The sequence below is a fragment of the Lampetra fluviatilis genome, chromosome 27 (genome assembly GCF_964198595.1).
Source record: "Lampetra fluviatilis chromosome 27, kcLamFluv1.1, whole genome shotgun sequence".
NCBI classification, from domain to species: Eukaryota; Metazoa; Chordata; class Hyperoartia; order Petromyzontiformes; family Petromyzontidae; genus Lampetra; species Lampetra fluviatilis.
Genome location: NC_136301.1, coordinates 1541715 through 1568287, shown reverse-complemented (window position 1 = coordinate 1568287; position 26573 = coordinate 1541715). Strand labels below are relative to the sequence as shown.

At 57.1% G+C, this 26573-nt stretch overlaps 1 protein-coding gene across 1 annotated transcript; it reads right to left on the bottom strand.

Moving 5' to 3' along the window:
- Window positions 1-558: 558 nt before the first annotated feature.
- Window positions 559-24758, bottom strand: LOC144942439 (retinal guanylyl cyclase 1-like). The gene is made up of 22 exons (XM_078869312.1): window positions 23785-24758; window positions 21299-21489; window positions 20603-20711; window positions 17862-18078; window positions 15388-15539; window positions 14467-14595; window positions 13676-14036; window positions 13150-13234; window positions 12736-12829; window positions 11239-11379; window positions 10111-10191; window positions 8984-9160; window positions 8591-8747; window positions 8083-8232; window positions 7225-7373; window positions 6316-6479; window positions 5387-5579; window positions 3689-3863; window positions 2702-2800; window positions 2372-2466; window positions 1446-1531; window positions 559-842 (listed from the first exon to the last, which is right to left on the bottom strand). The coding sequence occupies exons 1-22, from the start codon at window positions 24469-24471 to the stop codon at window positions 761-763; spliced, it is 3774 nt and encodes a 1257-aa protein (XP_078725438.1). The 5' UTR covers window positions 24472-24758; the 3' UTR covers window positions 559-760.
- Window positions 24759-26573: the final 1815 nt, after the last annotated feature.

Sequence of the window (26573 nt, the reverse complement as noted above, 5' to 3'; positions counted from 1 at the left end):
TAAAAACCATAGAATGTTTTACAATTGAAAAATAACGATCGTAATATTACATTGAACCTTTGAGGTTAAATAGTCCCGTCGCCTAGAGCTGCGGTGTCTGCCCTATGATAAAGTGTGAATGGGTACGTGTGTATGGGTACGTGTGTATGAGTGTGTATGGGTATGTGTGTATGGGTATGTGTGTATGAGTAAGTATGAATGAGTATGTGTGTATAAGTGTAGATGGGTAAGTGTGTATGGGTATGCGTGTGCGTGACTAAGTGTGTATGGGTATGTGGTGAGCGGTAGTGTAGCGGGTAGCGCAATGCGCTACAAACCTGCCCACCCGCGTTTGATTTCCGTTTACGGCCAACGCCGGTGACGTTTATCCGAACCAGTCCTGGGCCTCCTCTAGGTCGACTCAGCCTCAAATGAGTACCTGGTACGGTGTACAAACATCGCCACTAGGAGGACAAAGGCGGCCGGGCGTGGTGCTGGCCACCCACCCCCTCGTGTACCGTTCCGGCCTTCATAGGTGCTCGCTAACAGCACTTGCCCCTACAGTCTGTAAAGGCTATACGGGAGGATTTTCTCTCCATGTTTGGGTGCATGTATGTATGTCTACATGTATGTATACTGTATGTGTACATGTCGGTATGCATGTACACATACATGTAGGCACACATGTACACGTAGGTATGCATGTGCGCATAGGTCCAGTGTGTGCCGAGCTGTGTGTGTGCACGACGTGTGCGCGTTGACACAAAGCGCTGAGTGGGTTTCACTTCTTCTTCTGCAGGAGTTTCTCTGCCTTCGCCCGGCGGGACTGGTCGATCTCGCTGAGCTGCAGCCCGTGCTCCTGCCTGCACACTCACGCATGCGCAGCCATCAGTCGGCACACGGGACTCCCCCTAGGTCAACTCAGCCTGAATTGGCGTGCAAAATATCTCCACTCGGGCGGCCAGAGGTGGCTGGCCACGTCACCTCCTCATGCGCCGTACCCGTTCACGTAGATGCCCGCTGAACAGCACTTGCCCCAACAGTTTGTTGAGGCTATACGGGGGATCGTTGTCTTTGTGTGCGAGTGCCGGGTGTCTAATACGCAGCGAGGTGAGAAGTGGCCAGTCCAGCCGGTGCATCTGCCGGTCATCTCGGTCAGCCCACCCATTAAAACAAACCCACCTGGGTCTGTCGCGTGACCCCCTTCCAGCAGTGAGCCTGCGACACTTCACGTGGTGGCCTTAGAGAGTGCACCTAGCCTGGCGCAAGCGCCGTGGTGATGTCACCAAATGGCTGCCGTTTGTTGTGGTGCGCGGGTTTCAAGTTTTCAAGTTTCATTTACTAGGCATAGCCCTGTGAGCCATGCGGCTCTTGAGTCGGGTGCAACCGCAACAAACTAAATATAAACAGAGAACAGGGTAGGCAAATGTGCAGGCGTGTGGGTGAGCGAGTGGGCGCACACTCACCCGGCCTGCACCTCCGGCGGGCGGGGAAGTGGCTTCATGAAGCCTTGCTTGCCCACGAGCCAGAACGTCTCCTCTACGCCCTTGCCCTGCGAGGTGGCGACAACACGACACGACCGTGCACGTGCGCTACGTGGAACTTCTCTCGCACCGCACGCAGACGACCGTGCTTAATCGCAGGTGCGCGGTGGGACAACGAACTAAACAGAAAAAGCCGTTCTAAAGAAATGCGTTTTCCACACAGGCAGAGTTTGACTTCTACATTAGGGGGTGGGGTGGGGGGGCAGGGATTCGCTCTGTCGCACACATCAGGAATCGCAGGTGCATAAAATTTATTAATATTTTTTTAAATCTCAATTCTAAACTACTGAGAATAAATTAATAAAGGTGTCCAGTTGTGGGGAAATTTCCCCCCTGTGTCCCCCCCCCCCCCAAACTCTAGATTGGATTTCAATGTAGACGATGTGAAAGTGCATCATAGCTCCCAGCGGCTTCCCAATATCGGAAGGAAGAGCGTTCAAGACGGCCGCGGAAGCAGCGCGTACGAAAGCGCCACGCAATGCGGCGACCGTCCTTGTTTGACGGGCAGCCAAAAGCCAACAGCGGCCACCGCCGCCGCCGCCGCCGCTGCTGCTGCTGCGAGGATGAGCCGGAGCTCGCGTGACGATGGTTTTATACTCCTTGACGAGATCGGCGAGTTTGTGCGCGTCGCTCGTCACCGCGTGGTCTACGCGCGTCCCCGGCTCGTTCCTTGCTGTATAACGGCACGGCCCAGCACGGATTCCGTGCCACTTGACCCGCACTCGGGGTCGGCTCGGCAACAGTCCCTGGCACGGCTCGGATGTACCGGTGGAAAAGAAGAGCTGTCGGTGGCCTGTATTGCGAATTCGCCCTGGTGATGATTTCGGGCGAGTCTAGCCCTTGCGTACCTTCAGCTCGGTCTTGCCTCTGCTCTCAAAGAGGTAGCCCTCGCCCAGAGAGTCCAGGATGTTCTTGACTGAGATGTTGATGTGTATTCTGTAGGCTGCGATGCACACAAAGACAACGATCCCCATGAAGGCCGGCACGGCACACGAGGGGGTGGGTGGCCATCACCACGCCCGGGCGCCTTTGTCTCCCGAGTGGCGATGTTTACACGCCGAACCAGGTACTCAATTGAGGCCGAGTCGACCTAGGGGATGCCCAGAACCGGTTAAAATAATCGTGTACGAGTGTGTGCGTGTATGCACGTGCCAGCGAGTGCGTATGTGTGTACGCACGCAGTCCGGTTGACTCCATGCGCGACGCGGTGTTGACCGTGTCGCCGAACAGGCAGTAGCGTGGCATGGTCAGTCCCACCACCCCGGCCACACACGAGCCTGCACACACACACACAACACACACACACACATACAACACACACACATACAACACACACACATACAACACACACATACAACACACACACATACAACACACACACACAACACACACACACATCACACACACATACAACACACACAACACACACAACACACACACAACACACACACACACCCCCCACACACACAACACACACACACAACACACACACATACAACACACACACACAACACACACATACACACACACACACATCACACACACAACACACACACGAAAGATGAAGGTCCCCCGTGTAGCTAACTCAGACTTTTGGAGCAAGTCAGAATTTTGATTCCTCTCTCATTCATGACGGTTGCGGTGCCGGGCAGTGACGGTGGAGGTAGCAGTGGAAGCCGGGTGGTGCTGCACGGTGACGATAGCGGTAGTGGGTGGTGGTGGTGATAGTGGTGGTGGTGGAGGTGATAGTGGTGGTGGTGGCGGTGATAGTGGTGGCGGTGGCGGTGGTGCCGGGTGGTGGTGATAGCGGTAGTTGGTGGTGGTGGTGGTGGTGATAGTGGTGGTGATAGTGGTGGTGATAGTGGTGGTGGTGATAGTGGTGGTGATAGTGGTGGTGGTGGTGATAGTGGTGGTGATAGTGGTGGTGATAGTGGTGGTGGTGATAGTGGTGGTGATAGTGGTGGTGGTGGTGATAGTGGTGGTGATAGTGGTGGTGGTGGTGATAGTGGTGGTGATAGTGGTGGTGATAGTGGTGGTGGTGATAGTGGTGGTGATAGTGGTGGTGGTGATAGTGGTGGTGGTGATAGTGGTGGTGGTGGTGGTGGCGGTGGTGGTGCTGGGTGATAGCGATAGCGGTAGTGGGTGGTGGTGGTGGCCGGACTCACCGGAGTGCAGGCCGATGCGGATGCGCACCGGCACGTCCGGCATGTGCCGCATCTTGAAGGAGCCGACGGCGCTGAGGATGTCGAGCGACATGTTGGAGATCTCGGCCGCGTGCCGGTTGCCGTTGCGCGCGGGCAGCCCAGACGCCACCATGTAGGCATCGCCAATCGTCTCCACCTGGGGGGGGCGGGGGGGGGGGGTTGGGGTTGGGGTGGGGTTGGGGTTGGGGTTGGGGTGGGGGTGGGGTTGGGGTGGGGTGGGGTGGGGTTGGGGTGGGGTTGGGGTTGGGGTGGGGTGGGGGTGGGGTGGGGGTGGGGTGGGGTTGGGGTTGGGGTGGGGTTGGGGTGGGGTTGGGGTGGGGGTGGGGTTGGGGTGGGGTGGGGTTGGGGTGGGGTGGGGGTGGGGGTGGGGTGGGGTTGGGGTTGGGGTGGGGTTGGGGTTGGGGTTGGGGTGGGGGTGGGGTTGGGGTGGGGTGGGGTTGGGGTGGGGTTGGGGTTGGGGTGGGGGTGGGGTTGGGGTGGGGTGGGGTGGGGTTGGGGTGGGGTTGGGGTTGGGGTGGGGTGGGGGTGGGGTGGGGGTGGGGTGGGGTGGGGGTGGGGTGGGGTTGGGGTGGGGTTGGGGTGGGGTTGGGGTGGGGGTGGGGTTGGGGTGGGGTGGGGTTGGGGTGGGGTGGGGGTGGGGGTGGGGTGGGGGTGGGGTGGGGGTGGGGGTGGGGTGGGGGTGGGGTTGGGGTGGGGGTGGGGTGGGGGTGGGGGTGGGGTTGGGGTGGGGTGGGGGTGGGGTTGGTGTGGGGGTCAAGGTCACGAGAGAGCGCTGGAGGCAATGGCGGAGCCAGGATTTTCAGGTAGGGGGGCAACCCCTCCAGCAATGAGAAATGATAGAGGAGTTGTTAGTAAGTAAGGACTTGTCCCTTGCTTTTTATTCGACGCGTGTGCGGCGATGGCGCAGCCAACGATCGAGGGTCGAATTCGAGCCGCGTGTGATCGGCATCGCGCTCGCTGAAGGTGAATGTCTTCAGGGAAGTCGTGGACTGTATACGCAACTGCGCACAATTCTGTGAGTCACTTATAACTGCTTTGCCGTTACTTATCGCCAATTATGGATACAGACTATTGTTCTATCATCTCACACGTAATGATATGCTACACAGTGGCAGTGGGGGTCGCAAAATGCCGATGTATTACTAATAAATGATCCAATCGAAATCCCTAATTTCGATCGAATAATTGGGGGGCCACGTGCCACCCCCCCCCCCCCACTGTCTCCGCCAGTGGCTGGAGGTGGTGATTGTGGTAAAGGTGGAATCGGTAGCGATGATGATGGTGACGACGGTAGTGGTGGTGGCATTGGTGGTAGTGGAGGCATTGTTGTGGTAGACGTAGTTAAGGTGGTTGTGACAGTGGGGGTGCTGCTGGTAGTGGCGGGGGTTAGGGTTGTGATGGTGCTGGGGGTTGGCTACGTACGGTGCGAAAGAAGTTCAAAATACATACATAGGTCTTCACTGAGTCAGGCCCAGACCCCGATGGATATCATAACTACGCAATGCAGCCCGAGACACACAGAGACATACAGAGACACACAGACACACAGAGACACACACAGAGACACACAGACACACAGAGACACACACACAGACACACACAGAGACACACAGAGACACACACACACAGACACACACACAGAGGCACACGGGCGCAGACCTTGTAGACGTCGTGGGAGCCGATGATGGCGTCGAAGAGTGTGTAGAGGTCGTTGAGCAGGTCGACCACCTCGATGGGGTCGCTCATCGCCGAGATGGTGGTGAAGCCGACGATGTCGCTGAAGTAGATGGTCACCTCGTCGAAGTGCTCCGGTTCCACGGGCGTGCCCTTCTTCAGGGACTCCGCCACGGAGCTGGGGAGGGAGAGGGGAGGGGAGAGAGGAGGGGGGAGAGAGAGGGAGAGAGGGGGAGGGAGACAGGATGGAGAGACAGGGGAAGGGAGAGGGAGACGAGCTTGAATGGAGGAGGCCGCATGGTGCCGGGTCAGGGATCGTGTGAGCCGGCACCACTGAGGTCCTGGGGTCCAATCCGGGCTGCAAACGCCTCACCACCCTGCCTCACCTCACCACCCTGCCACACCTCACCACCCCGCCTCACCTCACCACCCTGCCTCACCACCCTGCCTCACCACCCTGCCTCACCTCACCACCCTGCCTCACCACCCTGCCTCACCTCACCACCCTGCCTCACCACCCTGCCTCACCTCACCACCCCGCCTCACCTCACCACCCTACCACACCTCACCACCACACCACACTGTGTGTGTGTCACTGTGTGTGTCTCCGTGTGGTGCTCGCTAACAGCACTTACCCTACAGTCTGTTAAGGCTATACGGGGGATCTGTATCTTTGTCTCCGTGTGTGTGTGTCTCTGTGTGTGTCACTGTGTGTGTCACTGTGTGTGTGTATCAGTGTGTGTGTGTCACTGTGTGTGTGTGTGTCACTGTGTGTGTGTGTCACTGTGTGTGTGTGTGTGTCTCTGTATGTGTCACTGTGTGTGTGTGTGTGTGTCTCTTTGTGTGTCACTGTGTGTGTGTGTGTCTCTGTGTGTGTCTCTGTGTGTGTCACTGTGTGTGTATGTGCCGCTCACGGGGGCAGCATCTGCGTGAGCAGCTTGTCCGTCTTCTGCTTCTCCACCTCGAGCTCCTCGGTGCGCTCGCGGATCAGGTCCTCCAGGTTGCTCGAGTACTGCTCCAGCATCCGCAGCATCGAGTCGATGATGTTCGTCTTGCGGCCCTTGTTGATGTTCTTGAACTGCGGAGGGCAACGCGCGGGCATGTGCACGCGCGCACGCGTGTCGAACTTCTTTTGCACCGTACCTAGCCAAGCGCGCCTATTGGAAGTGCGGCGGCACGCGACGTCCCAGCCCCTACCAGGGCGCTCCCCAACCACCCCACTCCCGTCTCAAGGGAACATCTCTGGGGGTGGCGGGGGGAGTACGTACCACTTGTCACGTAACGGCGGCGGTCACGTGGGGCTATTAGTACAATCTAGATTTGAAGCTTTCGTGACTGCAAGGATCCATACTCTTTGGTTCTTTCGGTAAAGTCACGAAGGTGAAAAAAACTAGAAATAAATCACGACGTTTCGATTGCAACATCAGGTGTGACAACCACAGAAAGAAAATGTTTTACTGAAGTGTGAGAGATGCCGGAGTTAAGGGGGTTTGTATAGGTCAGAGAGAGCGGTGGGGGGGAAATGAGTTCTTAGTAGACTCTTACCCACATTAACGTCTCCCCCTCCCCATTTTACGTCGTTTCGCAGATGCGTCGTCACTTTGACAAATGCCACCACGTGATGAGCCACTTCGTTGAGCCATCACTCGCGGCCAGGTCGCTTCTGAAAATGAGCAAAGTCGCCGGCCGGGGAGTGAACGTCGTCGCGAGCGTCGTGAGCGTGGGGAGCGTGGGGAGAGTGGGGAGCGTGGGGACGTCGCGAGCGTGGGGACGTCGTGAGGGTGGGGAGCGTGGGGACGTCGCGGGCGTCGCCCCGGCCCCACCTGGTCGAAGACCTCGTCGAAGGTCGGCCTGCGCTCGGGCATCTCCTGCCAGCAGGCCTTCATAATCTGGATGCACTCGAGCGGGGCGTGGTCGGCCGACACGTTCGGGCGGCACAGCGGGGGCGGCCGCTTCACCTTGAGGATGATCTCTGCGCGCGGCACGTGGCCAACGGCAACGGTGGCGACGACGACGACGATGATGATGATCATGAAGACGACGACAACGATGATGATGACAACGATGATGATGACAACGATGATGACGACGACGATGATGATGGCAACGACGACAACAAAGATGATGATTAAAGACGATGATGATGATGACGATGATGATGACGACGACAACAACGACGACGACGATAATGATGACGACGATGATGACGATGATGATGACAACGACGACAATGATTTTACTTGGTAGTATGGAGGAGGATGGCTGTAAAGGATGCTGCTAGGCAGTCTGAGGCAGTTGGAGGCAGTCGCCCTCCAACAACAATGGAGGGCGGAGGAGCGACGCTCACAACAACGAGCGGAGCGCGGAGGTGAGACGAATTGGGGGAGGCCTTCATCCAGCAGCGGATTGACCAATGCCTGATCGTGAACTCTGACCGCCCCCCTGCCGCAACCCCCCCAGGGATGCATGGCCACGGTTACTAGTGACCCGTGACCCTTAACCTCACGACCCTGGAGACCCTTAAACTCAGGGCCTCGTGACTCAATGACCTCCCGGAGACCTGTGACCCATAACCCCCGTCGCTTCGGGGCCCCAGGGTACCCATGACCCCCGGCTGACCTTTGACCCGCAACCCCATGGCCCTGGGGCCTCGTGACCCGATGATCTCGCGCGGGACCCACCTTCCGTGGACAGCTCCAGCATGCAGTAGGGGGTGCTGCGCATGATCACCTCCTGCACGATGATGGAGAAGCTGAAGATGTCCCCCTTGAAGGTGCCGCGCCGCGCCGCCACCGCGTCGCGCAGCAGCTCCGGGGCCGTCCACAGCAGCTCTGAGGGGCGGCCACACCCCCAATCGCGTCACCGTGGTGACGGTGGTGATGGTGGTGGTGGTGATGATGTTGATGATGTCGATGATGATGTTGACGGCGATGATGATTAGGAATTATGATGTGGGTGATGTCGGTGATGGTGGTGGTGGTGACGATGGTGGTGGCGGTGGCGGTGGTGGCGATGGTGGAGATGATGAAGATGGTGGCAGTGGTGGTGGTGGTGGTGGTGGTGATGGTGGTGGTGGTGGCGGTGGTGATGGTGGTGGCGGTGGTGGCGATGGTGGAGATGATGAAGATGGTGGCAGTGGTGGCGGTGGTGATGGTGGTGGCGATGGTGGCGGTGGTGTCGCTGCCTCACCGTCGGGCTTGGGCTCCTCCGCTGTGAGCTGCAGCAGCTGGCTGAGTTCGCAGTAGCTCTGGTCGGTGACCTTGAGCACGAAGCGGCCGTCCACCACGCAGTTGCGCGACTTGAGCCGCCCGTGCACCAGCTCGTGGTGGTGCAGGTACTTCATGCCCTGCCGCGGACACACACGCACAAAGACAAAGATCCCCCGTATAGCCTTAACAGACTGTTGGGGCAAGTGCTGTGAGCGAGCAGCACTGATGAAGGCTGGGAGGGCGGGTGGCCAGTGGGTCGCCACACCGCACACCTCCACGGCGGCGGCTGGCGTCGAATCGCGAGGGGTCACGCTCGGGGTCGCGCTCGGGGTCGCGCTCGGGGTGGAGGGGTGGGAGGGAGAGAGGCCGTCACCTTGATGAGGTCGGTCATGAGCGAGGACTTGAACATCCAGTCGAGTTTGGTGTCCTGGTTCTGCAGCAGGTCCTCCAGGCTGCCGCGCGCCCCGTGCTCCGTCACGATGGCGCAGACGCCGCAGTCGACGAACACGCCGATGAACGGGTTCACGTTCTCGTGGCGCATCTCTCGCAGCTGGACGACACGAGACGCGACGGTGACGCAACGAGACGCGACGGTGACGCGACGAGACGACCGTCGAACGCAGGATGCCTCTTTGAGGACCGCAGTGCGCCTCTTGAAATTCGAACGGAATAAAAATGGTCTCTTCTTGTTTAACTCGGGAGGGAACCCCGCGGCTGCGTGGCAGCGTGCGCATCATCGAGGAGCGCGCTTCGTTCTCTATTCGGGGATATTTCGCCTCCTGAAATATTGTGGTGCGTGTGTTTTTTTGTTTTGTTTTACCCAATCCGTGTTGTTGTTGTTTTGGTTGCCGACCCCTGCTCTAGCGCGTTTCTCCAAGCGCACGGCCGTCGCTTGCGTTTCACGGACGCAGCGTGCGGTCGTCTCGTGGCAATCAGGGGGGGGGGGGGGGCCGGGGGGAGGGTGGGCGCGGGGTCCCAGTCGAGAGGCGCTCGCGGCAACGTTTCTCGAAGCGCGCATCTGGGGCGCGACGGCTCTGCTCTTGCGAACGACGTCACGGGGATCTTTGACGTTCGTCGCAGTATTAAACTCAACTCAACTATTTTTTATTTTATTTTACCAGGTAAAGCCCTCTGAGCTATGCAGCTCTTTTTCAGAAGCGACCTGGCCACAAATGATAGCTCAACGAAGTGGCTCGTCGTCATCACGTGGGGATGTGTAAGCAGCCAAAGACTCTAAACGTGTGATGTTGTTCATAAACGTGGAGGGAAAAACCAGAGGACCCGGAGAAAACTCCACGCTACGACGGGGAGACAGATAGAGACACGCAAACTCCACATATACAGCAGGCGTCAGGGACAGGATCGAGCCCACGACCTCCTGTATACAAGGTGAGATCGTTAACATCTCGCCGCCGCGGCGCCCCACGGCGGCGTATTAACCCAGGGCGGCCTGCCGGATTCGAACCGCGAACCTCCCGGGCCGCCGTGTCAGCGGCGCACCTTGCGGAACGTGGAGCGCACGCGGGGCTTGAAGTCGCCAAAGATGCCACTCGGAAGCCGCTTGAGCCAAACCCAGTCGCCCTGCAGACGCACGCACAGACGCGCGCACAGACGCGCGCACAGACACACGCACAGACGCGCGCACAGACGCGCGCACAGACGCGCGCACAGACACGCGCACAGACGCGCGCACAGACGCGCGCACAGACGCACGCACAGACGTACGCACAGACGCACGCACAGACGCACGCACAGACGCGCGCACAGACACACGCACAGACGCGCGCACAGACGCGCGCACAGACGCCCGCACAGACGCGCGCACAGACGCGCGCACAGACGCGCGCACAGACGCGCGCACAGACGCGCGCACAGACGCGCGCACAGACGCCCGCACAGACGCGCGCACAGACGCGCGCACAGACGCGCGCACAGACGCGCGCACAGACGCGCGCACAGACGCGCGCACAGACGCGCGCACAGACGCCCGCACAGACGCCACGACGCGTCTCCACGGTGTCCCCACGCGCCTCCCTGCGTCTGTCCTCATCTCTCCGTGTCCGCATGACCCCCGAGTCTCCGTGGTGTTCCCGTATCTTCCTGTGTCAAACCCGTGTCCCCCCATACCCCCCCCCGCCCCCCAGTGTCTATGTGTCTCCCCGTGTAACCCCTTGTCACTGTGTCCGTGTGTATTTTTGTCCCCATGATTCTCCCCCTTTGCCCCCGAGTCTCCGTGTCCCCATCTCCCCGTATCTCAGTGTCCCCCTGTACCCACATTTCCATGTCCCCATGCCCCCCACGGCTCGCTGCATCCCCATGTCCCAGTATCCTCCTCCTCCCCCTCGTGTTCCTGTGTCTCCCCCGTATCTCCGTGTCTCCCTGAATCCCCCCGGTATATCCGTATCCCAATGTCTCCGTGTCTCCCCATGCCCCCCCCCCCTCCCCATATCTCCGTGTCCCCATGCCCCCGTGTATCTCCGTGTCCCACCCCCCGTATCTCCATGTCCCCATGTCTCTCCGTGTGGCGCCATGTGTCTCCGTGTCCTCCCGTATCTCATTGTCCCCATGCCCCCGTGTCTCCCCATGCCCCCGTGTCTCCCCGTGTAAGTCCGTGTCCCCGTGTCTCACCTCGTAGACGGCGATGTTGGTTGTCTCCGGCGACGCCATGTGGAGGCTGCGCCCCGACAAGGAGTTGCGTGCGGCGTGGGCTGCGCTGTTCGCCTCCGACACGCTGCGGTTCATCCCGCTCACGCGGCTCTCGTCCACAAACTGCACCGCGCACCCCACACCGCACAGGGCACCGCTCACCACACCGCTCAACACACCGCAGCACCACACCGCTCACCACACCGCATCCACACCGCACCCCACACCGCACAGGGCACCGCTCACCACACCGCTCAACACACCGCAGCACCACACCGCTCACCACACCGCTCACCACACCGCATCCACACCCCACACCGCTCACCACACCGCATCCACACCGCACCCCACACCGCTCACCACACCGCTCACCACACCGCTCACCACACCGCATCCACACCACACCCCACACCGCTCACCACACCGCTCACCACACCGCAACACCACACCGCTCACCACACCGCAGCACCACACCGAACCAGAGCGCGTCGCCCCACATTGACACCGCACCGCAGCGCCCTACACCGCACAGGCCACCGCACAGGGCACCGCACGAGGCACGGCACCTCCGACTAGCATGGTTGGCTGCGTTAGGGTGCGAAAAAAGTCGAACGCACGCGCACGCACGCACATTTACACTGCACGGAACGCAGACCCCCCCCCCCGCACCACGCCACGGAGCTCCACCTTGCGGCCGCCGCCACCACCACCACACCAACTAAAACTCTTTTGTGTGTTTTGCCAGGGAAATGCCCAGCTGAGCCGTCGAGACGTTTTTCAGAAGCGACGTGGCACATCACAGATGACTCGCTCAGCGAAGTAGCTCGTCACGTGGAAATGTAGAGCAGCCATATGCTCTCAAGGCGTGATGCTGATTCTAAACGTGGAGGGGAACAACCCGGCGATCCGGAGAAAAATCCACCGGGGAGAGAGTGAAGATGCAAACTCCAAATCTACAGCAGGCGTCAGGGTCCGGATCGAACCCACGACCTCCCGTATACCAGAGGAGGCAGTCAACATCTCCTAGCCACCGGATCGAACCCACGACCTCCCATATACCAGAGGAGGTAGTTAACATCTCCTAGCCACCGGATCGAACCCACGACCTCCCGTATACCAGAGGAGGCAGTCAACATCTCCTAGCCACCGGATCGAACCCACGACCTCCCGTATACCAGAGGAGGCAGTCAACATCTCCTAGCCACCGGATCGAACCCACGACCTCCCGTATACCAGAGGAGGCAGTCAACATCTCCTAGCCACCGGATCGAACCCACGACCTCCCGTATACCAGAGGAGGCAGTCAATATTTCCTAGCCACCGGATTGAACCCACGACCTCGTGTATACCAGAGGAGGCAGTCAACATCTCCTAGCCACCGCGTCTCGCCTCTCGCTGCGCCCCAACCGGGCAGGGTGGTGGGTGGCTCCATCACGACCCCCTCCCCCCCCCCCCTACGGAGCACTGGGACGTCCGCACCTTTCGGCTAAGCTGCGGCAGGATGAAGACGAGGTGCTCCAGGGTGAGGATCAACTTGTTGTGGCTGTGGTCCAACTGCTGCTGCAGCCGCCGCCTGGAGGGGAAAACACGGTCAAAGCGGGGACGCGTTCGTTGGATAGAAGATAGAGAGATAGAGAGAGATGGAGAGATAGAGAGAGATAGAGAGATAGAGAGAGATAGAGAGATAGCGAGAGAGAGATAGCGAGAGAGAGAGAGCTCTTGGTGCCTTCGCCAACAGCTCTGTGGCTACATGAGTCACGGAGTGGCGGCTGCCACCACTGTCGCTGCGAGACGTTCTAGTCCCAGCTGAAGTAAAGGGTGCCTCTCAATCACAGACATCGTGCAGCGGACGCCCCCTCTCCCCCAAGCGCACCCCCCCCCCTTCCCCAATACCTGAGGAGCACGGCGAGTCCAGTAATTCCGCTGAGGCAGCCCGTGATGATAAACAACACCGACAGCAAGTACGGCAGATCCATTCCTGCAGCACGTAGAACAATCACGGCCACAGTGATCGTGGTGAGATGTTGACTACCTCGCCCGGTCTACACGAGGTCGTGGGTTTGAGCCCGACCCTGACGCCTGCTGCTGTGTATTTGGAGTTTGCGCGTCTCTCTCTCTCGCCCCGTGGTCGCGTGGATTCGTCTCCGGGTCCTCTGGTTGTTCCCTCCACATTTAGAAACGTGGCCGCTATAATGATCTACATTTCCACATGATAAGCCCTCATCCTCACTCTCATCCTTACCCCCATCATCATCATCATCATCCCCACCCTCATCCCCATCATCATCTCCTTCCCCATCATCATCCCCACTCTCACCCTCATCCTCACCCTCATCATCATCCCCATCCTCATCTCCACCCTCCTCCCCACCCTCCTCCCCAACACCCTCCTCCCCACCACCACCCTCATCCTCCTCACCCCCGGAGCAGCCAAACTCCTCGTCGAACCAGCAGTAGGGGTCGGTGCCGGGCGACACGGCGACCGCGGCGCCTCCCGGGGCGGGCGCCACCGTCAGGCGCCACCGCGGACGCCGCTGCCGCCCCCCGGCCGCGTGGCCCCACGGGAGCACGGCGAGGGCCGCGCGCAGGCGGGCCGAGCGCCCGTCGGCCACCAGCACCACGTAGCTGGCGTTGCCGGCGGCCGCGGCGCCGTCGCGCTCGTGGCGGGTGCCGAGCGCCACGTTGGCGCCCGAGATCCACCCGCGGTGCGCGCGCGTCCTGGCGAGACCACGCGCCACCTGCAGCACCGAGGCGTAGACGGTGCCGAAGAGCGGCGAGGCCTGCGGGCGCGCGGGACGGTGGTGGTGGTGGTGGTGGTGGCGGTGGTGGTGGCGGTGGTGGTGGTGGTGGCGGTGGTGGTGGGGTTGAGGAAGGCAGACGGGGCGGGGATGGAGATGGGACGGGGATGGGAGGGCGGAGGAGGAAGCGTCGCAGTAAGAAAGGACAGAGATGATGATGACGTTGATTAGGATCATGATGACAGCGATGATGATGACGTTGACTAGGATCATGATATTGATGATGCTCACGTTGATTACGATCATGATGACAGGAATGATGATGAAGTTGACTAGGATCATGATGACATTGATGATGCTCACGTTGATTACGATCATGATGTCAATGATGATGAAGTTGACTACGATCATGATAACAATGATGATGATGATGACGTTGATGACGATGCTGCTGTTGAGTTGCTCGCCTCACCTGCTTGGGCTGGAGTTGCGCCGCGTCACGGAGGTCAGGGGTCAGGGCGCGGGTCACGGTCACGACCCCGGCGTAGGCGCGCCGCAGCGCCGGGTCATCGGCCAGAGCGGGCACCGGACCTGAGTCCACCTGAGAGACACGCTCACCACCCTTACTTACTCACCACTCTCACTCACCACCCTCACTTACTCACCACCCTCACTAACTCACCACTCACTCACCACAATCACCAATCACGCACCACTCACTCACCACTCACTCACTCACCACTCACTCACCACTCACTCACCAATCACTCACCACCCTCACCAATCACTCTCTCACCACTCACCCACCACCCTCACCAATCACTCACCACCCTCACCAATCACTCACTCACCACTCACTCACCACTCACTCCCACTCACCACCTTAACTCACCACTCACTCACCACTCTCACTCACCACTCACCACCCTTACTCACCACTCACTCACCACTCACTCACCACTCTCACCACTCACTCACCACCCTCACCAATCACTCACCACTCACTCACCACAGTTACTCACCACTCACCACTCACTCACCACTCACTCACCCCTCACCACTCACTCACGACCCTCACTACTCACTCACCACCCTTACTCACCACTCACGACTCAATCACCACCCTTAACACTCACTCATCAATCACCACTCACTCACCACCCACTCACCACCCACCACTCACCACTATCACAGGTCGTGTGAGATGGAGTCACGGGTCACATGAGATGGAGTCATGGGCTGGGTGAGATGGAGTCATGGGCTGGGTGAGATGGCGTCACGGGCTGGGTGAGATGGAGTCACGGGCTGTGTGATTTGAATAATTCAAGTTGTCGTTTCTGGCCCGTGCACCCCCCCCCCCCCTCGGGGGCCGCGAGTGCCGGGGCCTGCCCACCTCTCCGGGCTGCCCCCAGGGCAGCGCGTACAGCATGGCGTCGTAGGGGATGAAGGCAAGGTCCGAGGCGAGACCGAGGCGCGCGGCGCTCCGCAGGAGAGCGGCGTGCGGGCGCCCGCCCATGAGCGCGGACGGCATGCAGGTCACCACGGCTACGCGCACAAGAGACACAGATCACCCGTGTAGCCTTCGACAGGGGCTTGTTTGGAGCAAGCGCTGTTGGCGAGTGGCACGGCACACGGTGTGGGTGGCCAGCACCACGCCCGGCCGCCTTTGTCTCCAGAGGTGGGACAAAGTCATTGTTATGCAAGTCCAAGTCGAGTCGCAAGTCATCAAATTCATGACTCGAGTCTGACTCGAGTCCAAGTCACATGACTCGAGTCCACACCTCTGTTTGTCTCCCCGGTGCTGATGATTTACATACACCGCGCCAGGTACTCGTTTGAGGCTCGGGCATAGGTAAACATAAACAGGCGCGCGATGTAATCGCCATTGGCCAAACATCCCATTTGCTGAACTGCCTCCAACTGCCCAGTAGCGTCCTTCACGAGCCTCCTCCACAGAGGCCGATCTTGACACCGCTGGTACCGGTCATCGGCAAGTACACTCAGCTCCACGTCCTCCTGTACCCCATCACTCCACCTCTTCTCTAGCCCGTGCTGCGCCCGTTTAGCCCCTGGATCCGGCCGAACAAAAGCTGTTTATAGTCTATATTTTAAAATCTGTTTAGGCATGTGGTGGCTGGGCATGCGGGCTACATGACCCAGCCAATGCAGCCTTGCTTGCTGGAGGAAGTCAGCGATGGGACCTTGCCCAGATCTTTCAAGGATTTGTGAGCTCCTCACACAATCCAGCCTGCAGGTTAAACCCAGGATGGATCGTAGGCAGGCCAGCCTAAATGTTTCCAACCGGCGAAGATGCTCCATTAGGGGGGTCCACGTTTCGCAAGCGTAGAGAAGGGAGGGAATGACCGTGGCCGAGAAGACCTGAAGCTTCGTGCGGAGCGACAGACCAGGTAGCTTCCACACAGCGTTACGCAACCGATGAAAAGATATTGCCGCTCGACTGATTCGGAGTGAGAGCTCTGCTGTTAAACCGGAGCCGGTCATGAGCACACAGCCCAGGTATGGGAAACTCTCCACTCTCTCCACGACTGCCCCATCACCGATTGGGAGTTGTGGGGGTGGAGTGTCCGATGGTACAAAATACCCAGGCAGGTGCTTAGTACTGGTAGGAACCTCCTGGTTACACCAGCCCACAGGGGATTATTGTGTCCGTCCGTCCATCGTGCAGGGAGGGGCTGGGTGGGGAGGGGAGGGTAGGGAGGGGCTGGGTGGGGAGGGTGGGGCTGGGTGGGGGGTGGGAGGGGTGGGGCTGGGTGGGGAGGGGCTGGTCACCCCGTGGTTCCCTTATAAAACTCAACGTTTAACCTACTCACGCCGACTTGTGCCCGCCCTCACAGTCGGGCATATTTGCGGAATACACCACGCCGCCGTTGACCCTGGCCATTGACCGAGCAACCCAACGTTCCTACCAGCTCCCTCCGCAGGATTGTGTTTTTGGTTGGGCTGATGGTAAGGCCCCACCTCTTAGTGGCACGCTCCAGTTTCAGCAACAGCGTCTCCAACTCCTCCTCTGAATGAGCAGCTATTACCAAATCATCGGCATACATAACGTGGTTGACCAATAGGGAGCCATCCCTTGACCTCCCATTATATCTGTATCAAATGGAAATTCCCAGGAACAGTTATTGAAGGCTTCACGAACTACGTGGTCAAAATAGATGTTAAATAATGTGGGAGCCAGAGGACATCCCTGTCGCACCCCAAGGTGTACAGGGAATGGCTCTGACTCCCGGCCACGTAGTTATACCCGGGCCCGCTCACCATCATGAAGGTCCTTAATGATCGTGAGCAGAGGGTCAGGGACTCCGAAAGCACGAAGAACAACCCAGAGCCCAGGCCTACTGATGGTATCATAGGCCTTGACATGGTCAATAAAGTAGAGATGTAGGTCTTGTTGGAATTTCCTACACCTCTGCTGTAGCAGACGGACAGAAAATATGGCATCTGTGCTGTTCAACACACACACATACATACACACATACATACATACACACAACAACAACAACCGCCATTCGCCACTAAGTGGTGGTGACGTCACCACGACGCTTGTGCCAGGCACACACATACATACACACATACATACATACACACATACACACACACATACATACACACACACATACACACACACATACATACACACACATACGTACACACGTACATACATACATACACACATACATACACACACACATACATACGTACACACGTACATACATACACATACATACAAATCCAAATGTACAACAGGGGTCAAGGGTCGGGATCTAAACCCATAGACCTCTTGCATACCGGGCGAGGGAGTTAACATCCGTCAGGCCCCGCACGCGGGGACGCAGCAGCGCTCACCGCGAGCGCCGAAGCGAGACGCCATGGAGAGTGCTCGGTCGTGGCTGCCGTCATCACTGCCGTGGCTGCCGTGGCTGTTGCCGCTGCCGTGGTTGTCTTGGCTGCCGTGGGGCGTGGAGACGGGCGGCAGCTCCAGCACGGGCAGCCCCCGCGCCCGCACGGCACGCACCAACTCGCGCGCCGCGCCGCGCCACACCGCCGAGCCCGGCTCGCTCGCCTGCTCGCACCGCAAACACCACCACCACCACGACACGCACAGTCACCACCACCACCATCACCACCATCACCACCACCACGACACGCACAGCCACCACCACCATCATGACACGCACAGTCACCACCACCACGATCACGACACGCAAAGCCACCACCACCACCACGACACGCACAGCCACCACCACCACGATCACGACACGCAAAGCCACCACCACCACCACCACGACACGCACAGCCACCACCACCACGATCACGACACGCACAGTCACCACCACCACCACGACACGCACAGCCACCACCACCACCACGACACGCACAGTCACCACCATCACCACCACGATCACGACACGCACAGTCACCACCATCACCACCACCATCACGACACGCACAGTCACCACCACCACCATCACGACACGCACAGTCACCACCATCACCACCACCACGATCACGACACGCACAGTCACCACCATCACCACCACGATCACGACACGCACAGTCACCACCATCACCACCACCACCATCACGACACGCACAGTCACCACCATCACCACCACCACCATCACGACACGCACAGTCACCACCATCACCACCATCACGACACGCACAGTCACCACCATCACCACCATCACGACACGCACAGTCACCACCATCACCACCACCACCATCACGACACGCACAGTCACCACCACCACCACCATCACGACACGCACAGTCACCACCACCACCACCATCACGACACGCACAGTCACCACCATCACCACCATCACGACACGCACAGTCACCACCACCATCACGACACGCACAGTCACCACCACCACCACCACCATCACGACACGCACAGTCACCACCATCACCACCATCACGACACGCACAGTCACCACCATCACCACCACCACGACACGCACAGTCACCACCATCACCACCATCACGACACGCACAGTCACCACCATCACCACCATCACGACACGCACAGTCACCACCACCACCACCACCATCACGACACGCACAGTCACCACCATCACCACCATCACGACACGCACAGTCACCACCACCACCACCATCACGACACGCACAGTCACCACCATCACCACCATCACGACACGCACAGTCACCACCATCACCACCATCACGACACGCACAGTCACCACCATCACCACCATCACGACACGCACAGTCACCACCACCATCACGACACGCACAGTCACCACCACCACCACCACCATCACGACACGCACAGTCACCACCATCACCACCATCACGACACGCACAGTCACCACCACCACCACCATCACGATACGCACAGTCACCACCACCACCACCATCACGATACGCACAGTCACCACCACCACCACCACCACGACACGCACAGTCACCACCACATCGACATATCGAGTCAGTTCCATGTCCTCTTGGACCACATCACTCCATCTCTTCTCTAGTATGTGCCGCGCACTTTTAGCACCCTATGTATGGCCGAACAAAATCTGTTTGGGCATGCGGTGGCTGGGTATGCGGGATAGATGACCCAGCCAACGCAGTCTTGCCTGCCGGAGGAGCTCACCGATGGGACTGTGTCCACATCTGTCGAGGGTCTGTGAGGTCCTCACACAATCCAGTCTGCTTGTTAAACCAGGATGGATCGTAGGCAGGCCACCCTGAATGTTTCTAACCGGCAAAGACGTTCCATTAGGGAGGTCCACGTTTCGCAAGCGTAGGGAAGGGAGGACATGACCGTGGCCGAGAAGAGCCGAAGCTTCCTGTTGAGCGACAGACCGGGTCGCTTCCACGCAGCATTACGCAGCCGATGAAAGGATAATGTCGCTCGGTTGATTCGGAGTGAGACCTCTGTTGTCAAACCGGAGCTGGTTATCAGCACACTGCCCAGGTACGGAAACCTCTCCACTCTGTCCACAACTGCCCCATCGCCAATTGGGGAGTTGAGGGGGGTGGAGTGTTTGATGATACAAAATACCAGAGGTGGGACAAAGTCATTGTTATGCAAGTCCAAGTCGAGTCGCAAGTCATCAAATTCATGACTCGAGTCTGACTCGAGTCCAAGTCACATGACTCGAGTCCACATCTCATAGGTGGGACAAAGTCATTGTTATGCAAGTCCAAGTCGAGTCGCAAGTCATCAAATTCATGACTCGAGTCTGACTCGAGTCCAAGTCACATGACTCGAGTCCACACCTCTGCAAAATACCCAGGGAGGTGCTTAGTTTTGTCGGGGCTGATGACAAAGCCCCCACCTCTTAGTGGCACGCTCCAGGTCAAGCTGCAGCAGCAGCAGCAGCGCCTTCAACTCCTCCTCTGAGTGAGCAGCAATAACCACCGACACGACCACCGCCATCATAATCACCACCACCACCACCATGACACACACCGCCGCAACCACAAACACCACCACCGCCGCCACCGCTGTGAGAGTGGCGTTCAGTCCGCGGTGGAGGTTCATCCTTGTCCACGTGTCTACGTGTCTACGTGTCTACGTGTCCACGTGCGGAGGGCAAAGCCGTGGCCGCTACCTCCACGGTGACCACGGCGATGCGCGCCCAGCGCAGGTGACGCAGCACGGCGAAGAGCGCGTCGGCCGGAGACGGCGCCATGTTGGCAAAGTGTGTGGAGAGATCGTCCCTGGGAGGGGGGGGGAGGTAGAGGGGGGGGGATCAGGCCCAGCGCCAACGAGGTGACGCTTCACTGCTAATCGCCACCACGGAATCCGGATCCGTGATCCCGGCGACAGAACGCTGACCCTACCGACCTATAGCCTGAGCCTGTTGACCCATAGCCTGACCCTGCTGACCTATAGCCTGACCTTGGTGACCCATAGCCTGAGCCTGCTGACCCATATCCTGAGCCTGTTGACCCAAACCCTGACCTTGGTGACCCATAGCCTGACCCTGTTGACCCATATCCTGACCCTGGTGATCCATACCCTGACCCTGTTGACCCATATCCTGACCCTGGTCACCCATACCCTGACCCTGGTGATCCATACCCTGACCCTACCGAGCCTTAACCTGACCCTGCTGACCCATATCCTGACCCTACTGACCCAAACCCTGACCTTGGTGACCCATACCCTGACCCTACCGACCCATACCCTGACCCTACTAATCCATACCTTTGACCCTTACCTGGGCCAACGTTGCCCCCCCCCCCCCCAACGTTGTTGACCCGTTTACTGGGATACCCCCACCCCCTCCCTCCCACGCACTCACTGCTCTTTGTCGCCGTCTTCGTTGCTGTCGGCCCCCGCTCCACGTTGCGGCCGCGTGAGCCTGCGGCTGAGACAGGCCGGCCCCAACATCGCCTTGTCCCAGCGCTGGGTCAGCATGGCGGCCACCTCGCACAGCTCCGCATTGAAGGGCCCCACCACCGCCGAACAGCGACGCTCCCACGTGGACATTCCCTGCGGACGCCGGCCGCGTCTCGTATCAGAATTAGAATCTTTTAAATGAAATGTTTAAAAAATGCTTAGAAAAATTGGCGGGAAGTACCCTCTTGAAAACATATACATACACAAATAGTAAGCTGTTGTGAAAGCCCGGCGCGCCGTTTGTCTGTCCATTTGTCCGTCAACAAAATCATAAGAGGCTTGCAGAAGTCCAAAAAGTTATAGAAAGTGGGGGGGAAATAGTTGATCAAAAAGGTTTCTGAAAATTGTCGACCCACCCCCGCTCAAAACATATTTTTACCCCCGCATAGGCATATACACCTACACACCCTACATACAATAAAGTGAGTAGTATCTAGTGACTCTCTAGTAGTATCTGACTCTGCAGTAGTATCTACTGGCTCCACGGTAGTATCTATTGACTCTATAGTAGTATCTACTGACTCTATAGTAGTATCTACTGACTCTATAGTAGTATCTACTGACTCTATAGTAGTATCTACTGACTCTATAGTAGTATCTATTGACTCTATATTAGTATCTATTGACTCTATATTAGTATCTATTGACTCTATATTAGTATCTATTGACTCTATATTAGTATCTATTGACTCTATATTAGTATCTATTGACTCTATAGTAGTATCTATTGACTCTATAGTAGTATCTACTGACTCTATAGTAGTATCTATTGACTCTATATTAGTATCTATTGACTCTATAGTAGTATCTATTGACTCTATAGTAGTATCTACTGACTCTATATTAGTATCTACTGACTCTATAGTAGTATCTATTGACTCTATAGTAGTATCTATTGACTCTATATTAGTATCTACTGACTCTATAGTAGTATCTATTGACTCTATATTAGTATCTATTGACTCTATAGTAGTATCTATTGACTCTATAGTAGTATCTACTGACTCTATAGTAGTATCTACTGACTCTATAGTCATTACTATTGACTCTGCAGCAGTATCTACTGACTGTAGTGGAATCTAATGACTGTAAAATTATCTACACACTATAGTAGTATCTACCGACTCTACGGTAGTAACTACCGACTATAGTAGTATCTACCGACTCTATAGCAGTAACTACTGACTTTTGCAGTAGTATCTAATGCCTATAGTAGTACCTACTGAATCTATAGTAGTGTAAAGACTGTGTCAGCAAGTCTCGATGTGAAGACAGGGTGTCAGCGAGGCTGGATGCAAAGACACGTTTGCCAGCAAGTCTGGAGGATCTTGGTTGGGAAATTCCCCAGAGTGTCCAAAATAGACGGCTGGAGAAATTCCCCCGGAGAATCCACGAGGATAAAAGCAGGGCAAGAAGGGAGGTTGGGGGCTGTCTAGAGGGACTCGGGCCATCGTCGCTGTCTTCACGTCGTCGCTGTCTTCACGTCGTCCCTGTCTGCTCGGTCATACCATCTCCACGTCGGCATTATCTCATGACGACGTGGTCCTAAGCTACATTACGTGCAATAAAAGACACCTCATTACAGTAGTATGTATTGACTCAATAGTAGTGTCTACTGACTATAGTATTAACTACTAACTCCATAGTAGTATCTATCGACTCTACGGTAGTATCTACTGACGCGATAGCAGTATTAACCGAATATATAGTAGTAACTACTGAATATAGTAGTATCCACTGACTATAGTAGTAACTACTGAATATAGTAGTATCCACTGACTATAGTAGTAACTACTAACTCTGCAGTAATATCTACTGACTGTAGTAGTAGTAGTATTTACTGACCATAGTATAATCTACTGAAAGTAGTAATATTTACTAACTATGCAGTAGTATCTACTGACTCTATAGTAGTATCAGTGGATAATAGTACTAACTTTACAGAGTGTAGTGGTGAGGCCTAGTCCCATGCAGAGCCCCAGGCCTTGTCTAGTTTGCCCAGCCGCGAACACAGAGGGCTCGGTCACAGAAGAGTCACAGAGTCACACGCAACCGCCTTGCCTGCTCCGGCTCGCTCGCTCTCTCTCTCTCCGTGCTGGGCTCAGCCATCCCACGGTGCTCACGAGCACAGAGGGCTCGGTCACAGAAGAGTCACAGAGTCACAGAGTCACAGAAGAGTCACGCGCAACGGTGGAAGAGAGGTCCAACGCACAATGCACGCGGGAAAAGGGTCGAGGGGGAACGGACGATCGAGATCGGTCGATGAGTCTTGTCATGTGGGCATCGGTCGGTTTTCCACTGGTTGTGCGGGCACCTGTCGGTGGGTACCGGTCGGTGGGTACCGGTCGGTCCAGACTCGTCGTGTGGGCTCCGTTTGGAGGGCCCTACCTGCAGCGCGCGGGGGACCTCGCACTCCTCCCGGAGCGCCGTGGCCTCCAACCAGTAGCCGAGCGGCTCGCGGCCGGGCCCCGGCACCGAGAGCTCCGAGTTGGCGCGCTCGGCGGCCAGGCGCCCCGCCAGCTCGGCGTGGGAGCGGCCGAAGAGCGCCGTGTCGCCGCACTGCCAGGGCCCCGCCACGCCCACCGTGAAGGTGGCGCCCAGCCCGGGACGCGGCAGCCACAGCAGCAGCAGCGGCAGCAGCGGTAGGAGCAGCGTGGGACGTGGGGACTGTTGCAGCTGTCTGGGTGGTGACTGTTGCAGCTGGGGTGGTGACTGTTGCAGCTGCCTGGGTGGTGACTGATGCAGGAGTCTCCAAGGCTGCAACTGCCGCAGGTGCCGTGGTGGCCGTATCATCAACGATGGCTCTTGTGGCCTGTTGTCCACTGAACACTCCTGCATCATCTCCCTGCTCTTCCTCCTCCTCTGCCACCTCATCGCAATTGTCATTAACGTCGTCGTCGTCATCGTCATCACCACCACAATGACCATCACTGCCTTTGGCATCGGCATAATCATTGGCGCCATCGTCATCATCGACGATGGCACGTCCCTCATCATCATCATCATTGTCACCATCATCAGTATCGTCGCCGTCGTCATCACTTTCCCCATCTTTCGCCTCCTCTCCTCGTCCATCCATCCGGTTCTCGACGACTCATCCTGCGCGTGAGCGTCGGTCCTCGATAACCACGCGGCGTCGTGTCCCGGCCGTTGCCACGGCGACGCGAGCTCCCACGTGACCAGCGCCGCATGCAGCAACCACAAGTGGCGCGCCACCGCCGTGCCCCGCCACCGCGGGTGATTGGCCAGGCGATCCACGTGATGTGGGGCGGTCACGCCGTGCCCAGCCCCTCCCCTCGTCGTCGCGGCCCCATTGATATTCCTTATGACGCCATCGCTTTTCTTTATGACGTCATCGCGGATATTACTGTTGCTCCTGCCGTTCTGTTCGACGATGTTAATGTCAATATTGTTGTTGTCGTTGTTGTAATGGACGTCGTTCCGGCTGTTGCTGTTGTTTTTGTTGTTGTCCTTGACGCCACCATTGTTTGTAAGTTCCCGTCGCGCATTATTGAAAGCGGCCACCGTCTCCGCTCTGCCAGTCGGCGTCGATGACGCCTCGACGCTGGGGTCACGTGGGGACATCGCGCGGCAGCTTCTGATTGGGCTGCACTTCACCACCACCGTCACGTGACGCGCGAGGCTCAGCCCCCAGCCAAGTGTCGTCACGGCGGCGTGACCTGGCGGGAAAGGGCATAAGCGGTGAACCGACCTAATCGATCGCTAGAAATCCTGAACCAAGTTCTGTGAGAGACTTGGGAATAAAGAACGGATTTACATAAAATAATAACAATGGAAATCACAGGTGAAGGTGAAAGCTGGTCAACGTCTCGGTGGATGATCAAGAGTGGGTAATCAGTGGGATAATGTGGGTTCATCTGGGAAGCATTCTGGCAGAAGATGGCCGGTGCTTAAATGAGATTAGAGCCAGGATTGCCACGGGGAAACCGGCGTTCGGCAGCAGCAGAAGGCAGCTGTTGCAACGGATGAGCAGAGAGTCTGGTTAAGACCAAAGTGTGTGGAGTGTGGTGTACAGTGTTGAGCGTAGTAGGCGAAGAAACGTGGGACTCTGAGAAAGGAAGACGTTATATGAATGAAAAGTCTAGAGATGTGTGGATTGTGGTGCCAAATTCAGAAAATCATGGAAAGAGACGTGAATAAATTTCGATTTAAAGCTGCTTTCGTGACTGCAGGGATTCATCTTCTTGGTTCTTTCGGTAAAGTCACGTAGAAGGGAAATAATAAAATAAATAAAATAAAACATAATAAAATAATTCTCACGACGTCTTTCAGACTCTGTCTCCTCGACAGACCTGTTCTCCACCTGAGGACGGCTGCTTGCGTTGTGGCCGAAACGTCGTGAGAATTATTTTATTATGGTGAATTTGTATTATTTTATTATTTCCATTCTACGTGACTTTACCGAAAGAACCAAGAAGACGTGAATACGTTTTTGGGCAGGGGCAGGATGAGAGAAGTTTCTCGAGAACATCCAGACCAGGCAGGTCAACGTGGGTTGGGCAGATTCTGTGTGGGGGACGCCAGATGAAGGAAACTCTCGAAGAAAGTTGGGCAAGAGACCAAGAGGCAGGAACAGACACATGCCAATCGACTTGAAAGAAGTGGGAGGATTGTGTGGGAGAGGGGGCGGGGTAACTGACGGTTACATGGAGAGGAAAGTTCAAGATCGGACGAGATGGAGAGAGATTGCGCCAAACACCGGCCACTGGGCAGAGGCCTCGATTTGAAGCTTTCGTGACTGCAAGGATTCATACTGACTGAATGGATGCTGGCGAACTGCCGATCTTACAGTCAAGGCCCCCCCCCCCAATTCCTTCCGATACGATGGTCCTATAGAGCAATAGGGTGACTCTCTACCTGTGCGTCTGTGTCACAGCTGCACGTGTAATGATGGACCTGCGTGCCACGTGTTTGAGACTCACACTCTTAAGTTTTTTCGGTAAAGTCACGTTGGTAAAAAAATACATAAAAGAAGTTAATAATAATAAATGAAAATAAATCAATTAAATCACGACGTTTCGGAGGCAACACAAGTCTCTTCGTCTTCAGGGGGGACCGTCAGTTGGGACCGTCACAGTAAATTTGGCTGTGACCGTCCCACCTGAAGACGGAGACTTGTGTTGCCTCCGAAACGTCCGTGATTTAATTGATTTATT

What these genes read in the sequence shown, in the direction of transcription:
- LOC144942439 (XM_078869312.1), bottom strand. Translation starts at nt 24,471, where the DNA reads ATGGACGAGGAGAGGAGGCGAAAGATGGGGAAAGTGATGACGACGGCG. An exon ending in AGGTCCCCCGCGCGCTGCAG is followed by an intron (nt 21,490 to 23,784) that starts GTAGGGCCCTCC and finishes CGGCGTCCGCAG; the next exon opens with GGAATGTCCACGTGGGAGCG. An exon ending in CCTGGGGGCAGCCCGGAGAG is followed by an intron (nt 14,596 to 15,387) that starts GTGGGCAGGCCC and finishes CGTGTCTCTCAG; the next exon opens with GTGGACTCAGGTCCGGTGCC.